This window comes from Crocodylus porosus, unplaced genomic scaffold (assembly GCF_001723895.1).
Source record: "Crocodylus porosus isolate Cpor-Errol unplaced genomic scaffold, CroPor_comp1, whole genome shotgun sequence".
Lineage (NCBI taxonomy): Eukaryota > Metazoa > Chordata > Crocodylia > Crocodylidae > Crocodylus > Crocodylus porosus.
The window spans coordinates 7,412,446-7,420,451 of NW_017728912.1; the positions used below are offsets into that span (position 1 = coordinate 7,412,446).

Genomic DNA, 8,006 nt, shown 5'->3' on the forward strand with positions numbered 1-8,006 from the left:
GTGCTGCACATTTTATTTGTGCTGTGCTGCTGGACCAACTAGGACCAGTCTGAGTTCCAAACGGAGCTGGTCCACTTCACATCTATGAATTTTTCTACTGTCCCAAGCCATTGTGAAGGTATTTGTCAGCTATGTTTTGACTTTAACAAGATCTCAGCATTGTTTGACAATGCCATGTACATGTGCAAGGTTTTCTGTGATGTGTTCCAAGGAATGCTGCCCAACACTTTTCACATCCCCTACAGTGAGCACATTCTGTCCATAGTAAGTGACATCTGGCACACACAGTTCCCCAAGTTGGATAGTCTGGTGTCTTCTTTCAAGAAACCTTTCAAGCACTGTCCAAGACGTAAGCTCCAGGGCAGGGAGTCCATTGTCAGTCAAAGTGGGGACTCACGTGGCACTGTGCTGCTGCCACCAGAGCCTGTGCTTACACAGTGAAATTCATGGTTCATTGCGACCCATTGCTATACCAAGCATATGCAGCACTACCAGCAGTTTGAGTGAGCAGCTGGAAATCACACCCAGCACACAGTGCATGCTCAAGCTTTGCAGTCTCTTAGGGCAAGGCACCATTCACAATCAAGTGATGTTTGTGGCTGACAATGCCACCCGGTTTATAGAGCTTCTGACATGGTTTGAAGTCTGGCAGGCTGTGATCCACTGTGCACGCAACAAACTGATGGATTTGATAAGCTGGGTTGAAGACAGGGAGTCACAAGAACTGTTGAGCTGTCCTCATGAAAACCAGCACAGAAGGGACCTGTTCCAGGCCATAGTTGTGAAGCTGAACCAGTACTATACTGCAGGTATGACCTGTCATTGCTACTGCAGTTCATTAATACAACCAGGTGCTTCTTTCTTGACTGCTGTTCACATTTTGGACTCCAACCAGGTGTCTTTTGCTGAGTTATGACCCTCGGCTGTGGAAAGCAATTGTGGGATGGAAAGAGCATGACAGTGGACGTGTTGTTTACATGACTTGTCAGAGTGCCAGATGCCTGTGTGTGTTCTGGGACTCTGTGACCAGTTTCCACATCTTTTGGCCCTGGCAAGACGCTGCCTCACCATTTCAATGAACGTGATGGACACTGAGTGTACCACCTCGCTGTCTGGTTAAGTGTTCACCCCACAGAAACAGAATGTTTCCAGCAGCTCTGGCTGGGTGCAGCATGCTTACATTTAATGCATAGTATAAACTGCTTGTCTCAAGGTTAGTATTCAGTTTCAGTAAATTCCTTTTTTATAATGTCCTTTATTAAAGTGTATATAGTTGGTATTAGTTACAATTCATATTATGCATAGCCTTATTTCCCTTGGTGCAGTGTCTGCTTTACTGTTTCACTGCTGCTGCTTGACAGCCCTGGGGTGTTACTGTTCTGCAGAACAATTTTCTTTGTATGAACAGCAGTCCTTCCTGCCCAAGTGCAGGGGGGCTGGACCCAATGATCTATAAGGTCCCTTCTAGCCCCTAACAACTATGAAACCGGGTGAGTTAGATTTGGGTCTGTAACGAAGGAATTCTACCTAAGCAAAGTGTGATCACTATACCGCTGAGCCTAGGGCTGTAGGTAGTTTTTTCAAATTTTTCATAGTGACAGAACATTGCATATGTTGTTAGAAACCAAACTTCTTTTCCGGTCCAATGGCAATTTACAGAGAGTGTCCAACTGATTCATTAGTTATTTCTTTGATGTGTTGAATATGTTTTGTGTTTAACAGAGGTATTTAAAGTTATTCAAAATTGTACATGTAAACATTTAGTGTTTTCTTTCCTAGATGTTCTTATGATATATTTAAGTTAATTCATGTTTTATTATTGGGCTGGGCTTATGTTCTACTTTTATTCCCAACAGAAAGAAGAAAAAAACAAATTCAATAAAAATATACTCAGAATAGAAAATATTCCCAATAGCAAAAATAGCAGTTGAAATGTTGTTTTATAGTCATAGTTTCATAGTGTTCTCATCTGGCCTTACAGACGAAACAAATGTAGCTAAAAATTCAGTGCATCATGCCTTCTAATGTAGCTTTTAGGCATTGAGCAGTGGCTTTTCCAGTTGGCAGCATGTTCTAGGATAGAAGCCGACTTGCAGCTATCTTTCTGGAAATTTCCCTTTACCTCTGTCTTTTTTTATCCCTGTTCATCTACACTCACCTTGCTGGTGTAAATAGCACGTAGCAGTGGAATAGCTTGCTTACAGTGATTTGACTCTATACTTTTGCTATAATCTAATTTTTTCATGTATTTCGAGGTAATACAGTTTCCATACATTATTTTCCTGGACTTTTTTTGGTTGTACCAGGTTACTAAAAAGCCAATTTTGTTATTGCTTTTGAGAGTTTTAGTAGCTTCTGGATAACTTAATTCATTGTAAAAATTTATGTATCTCTGTGTTCTTTCTGTGACAAGATCTCCTGTGCCTGGCTAGAAAGTGTGTTTACTGCTGGAACGATTAGTTTGTTCTTTACAGATCTGAATCTATATAATAAAATAATGTGGGGCTGTAAATTTAGACAGGCCTAATTTATATCTCTTGATGTTTCCTAGGATGATTATGCTGCTGTTATTATTTTAAGGTTGATTTCTATTTAGTTTGGGCAATGTATATGAGTTTTTAAAACATAGTATTTTCAGTTATATTATTAAGAAAATATAGGAAAGATATTTTTCTTGTCTTTAGCAAAACATTATTATCTGAATCCAGATGATCCCCCCCCCCCACACACAAAAATAGATTCTGTACATGGAAAATGTATACATTTGTTGATCTGAAATTTGTCTCCACCACCACGGTAGTAGGGGAGGCAGTAGGAGCAGGCGGGAGAGGGTCTTACTTTAAAAGACAGCTGGTGAGCCACATGAGGACCATGGGTTCCCATCCAGCCACCACTCTCCTCATTTCTCCTGATTGCGGTGGCCTGCATCTTTAGGCTCCCCTTCCCTCCTTCCTTCAGTTTTTGCCTCCTACCCTTGCCTCTGGGGACCAGACCAGGCTTCCTATACTGCTTAAACTTTTCCATTTGGCAGCATGTTCTAGGATAGAAGCTGACTTGCAGCTATCTTTCTGGAAAGCTTCCCTTTACCTCTGTCTTTTTTTATCCCTGTTCCCTGTTCCTGTGGTCCCAGTTTTGTGCTGTACAGCCCTAAACTGCTGAGAAGTTGGGCAGCCCTGCTTTATGACTTTGTCTTCGCATCATGCAAATGTATCACGGTTTCTTATTTTGTTGAATTACATGTGTGGAAGTTTCACAAATAACTGTTTTTTACTTCATTCAGTATTTTCAGAAACTCTTGATTCTTCCCTTCCCCAGTGTCAAAATTCCAAGCAACATAGTGCAGAACCATATGCAGCCCATTTACAACTATTCAGTCAGTCCTTGTTCGTTCAGACTTGTTTCTCTGATGGAATAAAATCAAAAGTGCTCTTTCATAGTATTTCTCTAAAACAGCACTTTGGAAATAGTGTTGGCACTGTCAGGTAGCAAAAATTGGCATTGACAGATTAGTAAAATTGGCAAGCTGCTTTGGCAGTACAAAGGCCCTAACCACTAATTCCCCTGCTACTGGATTCCTTTGCTTTTCCTGATGCTGTTCTTTCTGCCCTGACGTTTTATTGAATTTGTTTCTCTTTTTTTTTTTTTCCCTTCCCCCCACAGGGAGTTCATCTGTATTCTTAGGTAATTTTACTTGCACTTTTGTGTGCTTCCTCAGTATTTCAAGTATTTATTTATTTATTCAAGAAGTAGAAAAAGTGACCACTACGAATCAGCTATTTTAAACAGAACTTTTTCCAGAGCTCCAGCAACAGTTTCCCATAGAATTTCCTTGTGTGGGTGACTACTTCCTCTGGCAGCAACTCATCAGCTTACTTTTCAAATAACTTAAAACCTCAGGTCAATTTTGAGTTTATGTCCCACATGTATAGATTTTTTGTGCTTGTTTTGATTGGCGTTATTTCCCTTCTGTTAAAACAAGACACCTAAAGTGCTATTACAATTGTTTTATTTGGTTTAGAATTTGACTATACTGAGCACCAATTCTGAAGTGTTTTATTCCCCTTAAATACCCTGTTGATGCTTGTTCTTAGGCTGAATTACTTTACTGAGAAGTTATCGGCACATTTTTAGTTTCTAATGTTCAGAAAGCACAGTAAAGCCGTGTAATAGAAGGAGACTGTCTAATTATTTTAGTTTTGGAGGAGTATGATTTTCAAAGTTGGGAATAAGGCTGATGTATTATAGTAACAGTGCAGTCCCATGCCTACTACTCTTCCAAGCACAGCTGAATCTCTAGAGTGGAATCATCATTTTATGACTGAAAATCTGGCTCCCTGTCTTTGAAGACCTGGGGTGAATTCCTCAAGACAATGTCAAGCGATTCAATTGCTTGCTTAATGTTTTTAACCCTTGAAGATGACAAAAGGGAGAGACAGGCAGATCCTTTGGCACGCTATTAGAAATTATGTCATAGATGTAAAAAGTTCTTGGATGTAAAAAGTTTTCAGTTTTCTTTATAACTATATAAGAAAAAAGTAGCACATCTTTTTTAATATGCAACATTACATTTAATGGAGGGAATTCCATATAGATATACATGTGTTGATCCTGCCTCTCCTCCTTTAACATGTAATTGTTTGTGAATTAATGTTCACCTTATTTTCTATATAACTGCTAGTTAAATTTCCAGAGGATGAATCTATGATGGAGTGAGTAAATTATGATATAGAGTGATACAGATCCCAATAATTCATGCACTTAAGCATGTCAGGACTCAGTAGAACTGCTTGAATATATATGACAGTATTCTTTCACAATACGTCATAGTACACAGTAAAATAGCATGTTATAAATAAGTATTGGGACTGGCAGGTAAAAAGAAGTTGTCATTGACAAGTTAGGGAGATTGGCCTACCAGAGCAGCATGCCAAAAAGTGCTAGCCATTTGTTCTTATGCTACTGAATTCTTTTTTTTATTGGTGTTGGTGTGTTAGATGGTATATAGTAACCTCTTAAATTCATATGGTACTTTTCTCTGGAAGGGTGGTCATAGTTATAGAATACCACACAGCCAGGAACTGAAATGCTGGGAATCTTTGAATGGCCTTATTGTCTTTATCAACTATGTACTAAAATTAACGCTATGTTGTATTTTTGTACAGCTAGCTATTGGCATTTGAAGTAGATGTCCAGTATGGATTTCGTGTCCCCTTTTCTTCATGTAGTTTCACTTTACTAATTTAGAAGTGTATTTCTTTTTGATTTTTTTTGCTTTGTTGATTATTTGTGGGTGGTTTTGTGTTTGTTTGAAAAAACTTCAAAAATTTAATGTATATTTTTAAAATTTCATGAACAAGGCTTATTGAAAAGGGAGATTTATGCCACAGTTTTGTACAATATTTGGTTCAGTGCTAAGGTGTGGATTTAGTAAAAACTTTTTGTTGTTTTTACAGGTATCTTGGTCAGACATTGGGGGACTAGATAATGTCAAACTGAAATTGAAACAGGCAGTAGAGTGGCCATTTAAGCATCCTGAGTCCTTCATCCGGATGGGGATTCAGCCACCAAAAGGAGTACTGCTTTATGGACCTCCTGGATGCTCAAAGACAATGATAGCTAAAGCTTTGGCCAATGAAAGTGGCCTCAACTTCTTGGCAGTCAAGGTAATTTGTTCGTTTATACTTTTTATTTTTACTTTGTGTTATATGAAACACCTGTGTCTAAATCTAAAGCAAGTTTTTTGTTTTACAGAATAAGCTTTGCATATTATGATTTGCCTAAGCCATTGGTTCTCAACCCTTTTACCTTGTGTTTTCTCTGCTTGTATCTTGTGAATCATATATGTAAATCTAACTATGTGAACTTTGTGTGGCATTTTGCAGTATCCTTGAAAATATTTGATGGCACCTCAGGATGCCATGTGCCCCTAGTTGAGAATCACTGGCCTAAGCCTTACTAGTTTATGAGGTCTCATTTAAAAAAAAAAGACTGAGTTGAATCAGAAAACATGATATTGAAGCATAAATGAACCTTTGATGGATGGGTAGATATCTTTAATTTACAACTGCACCAAAAATTCTGACAAAGCCAGAAAAGGGGAAGAAGAGAGAATGTAGTTCTTTCCTCAAAGCTCCAAGGCATTTAGGCTTCATCTTTTCCTATAAATACCCATTCATTCAGGTCTACAGAACTTTGTTCTTTCTTTCCATTAAGATATGCTCCTAGGTACAACTTCATCAATGAAGAGTTGCAAAACCTTTCGGGACACTTGAGTCACTGGTAAACAAGGCTATTTTTCACTCTGTATCTACCAAGAAAGCATTAATTCTTTCTTTTATGTAAAACTTTGGTGTTGGTGGGGGGCGGGGCATGTTCCAAATCCAAGAAGAGCAGCTAAAATATACCTTTGTGCTTATCCGCTTTGGAGATTTGGGAACCAGTATATATGGGATTTGGGAACCAGTATATATGTATATACCAATTTAGCTATACTGATCAAAGCTTTTATTGTAGATGCAGCCAAGTGTGAAACTGAATTGGGGAACTTGCCCCACTTCAAGTATGCATAAACTGCACTGGTACCTGCCACTTTTTTTTCTTTTTTCTTTTTTTGACATTGATGTAAAATACAGATTTCCTGTAGAGCAAACATGTATGTAGGCAAGCCCTAGAAGAAATGCTCAGTTTTGGAAAATAACTTCTATTTCTTTCTGCATGGTATGCATTGGGATGAAACCATGAGCATTTTCATATTCTTCAAAAGCTTCATCTTTGGAAGATAATCAGCCACAGATAAACTCTTCATCTCCCAAAAGGAAGCAGAGCCTACTTATCATAAATGTCTCCTGGGTAGAGATGGCACCTGCTAACACAAAGACATTTGTTAAATTTGCCCTTTGGCTCATTTATTAGCAAGCGTGAATTTCTCTCCTTTGCAATGATACCTTTTGGCAAGGAAGTACTGTATTTACTTTAATATAAGAAAACCCTGAATATTAGATACGCCGCAATAATTATATTTTATATATGCAAAATTATGAATTTGTTATAATTTTCCAGATATAGAATATAATTATTGGAGGTTTGCCTTGAATTTGTCTCCCTCCCACAGCTACAGCAGGGAAAATTAAATCTGGGGGTGTCAGGTAATCCCCTTGCCTTTGCCCCCTCAGAACTTTTACCCTGAAGCCCTTTCCCCCCTTCCTTACTGTCAGGCCCTGCTCTTCCTGAGCACATGGAAGTGAGAAGCAAATTTGTAAACACTGACCTTGAAATAAACATATCTGTAGTAACTTGCATATAGAGAAATTGCTACAGGTACCCAGAGGCTTAGTTCATCCAGAATTGATGCAGTTTACCTCTTTTGAAACTGTTGCAGGCTTTTGCATAGGTACTGCATAAACACACCTTTAAGTATCACTTCTGTACCTACTTGTATATAGTACAAATGATGCATGCCATTAGTCCAAAGTCAAAAGGCTCATGATTTTTACTATATGGTTCATTGGCTTGGGCCCCAGCAAAGACCACAGCATTTCAAGCCATGGTGACCCCACAGCTCAGCACTGCTCTGGATACTTCTCCACAAAGGATCCATATTATAATATCACCCCACTCATGACAGGAACTGGGTGTTTTTGTCACAAGTCTTGGGATCCTCTAGAAATGTATATGCAGATAAGGTGCAGTTGCAACCTGGTCCAGCTCCAGCTCATGGAGGGCGAGACCACACTAATCATATGCAACAGGCTAAGAGAGGGGGCAATAGGGATTGTAGGTAAACTGTATGTGGCCATGTTTGGTGATGTTTGCCAGACATTTATTGGAATAGGAAAGAAAGGCACAGCTCGGCTGTGAGAGTGAATAGAAAATACAGGCATACCTCGTTTTATTGTACTTCGCTTTATGGCGCTTCGCTTTATTGCGCTTCGCAGATATTGCGTTTTTTACAAATTGAAGGTTTGTGGCAACCCTGCGTTGAGCAAGTCTATCGGTGCCATTTTTCC

At 38.9% G+C, this 8,006-nt stretch overlaps 1 protein-coding gene across 4 annotated transcripts in view; it reads left to right on the top strand.

Annotated features, from left to right (window-relative positions):
* The window catches only part of SPATA5 (spermatogenesis associated 5), a 325,571-nt gene that overhangs the window by 65,329 nt on the left and 252,236 nt on the right, over positions 1-8,006 (top strand). For all 4 annotated transcript variants that reach the window (XM_019534019.1, XM_019534017.1, XM_019534018.1 and 1 more), the window contains one exon: positions 5,454-5,663. In XM_019534019.1, coding sequence (XP_019389564.1) covers positions 5,454-5,663 — 210 coding nt within the window. The remainder of the gene's footprint in view (positions 1-5,453; positions 5,664-8,006) is intronic.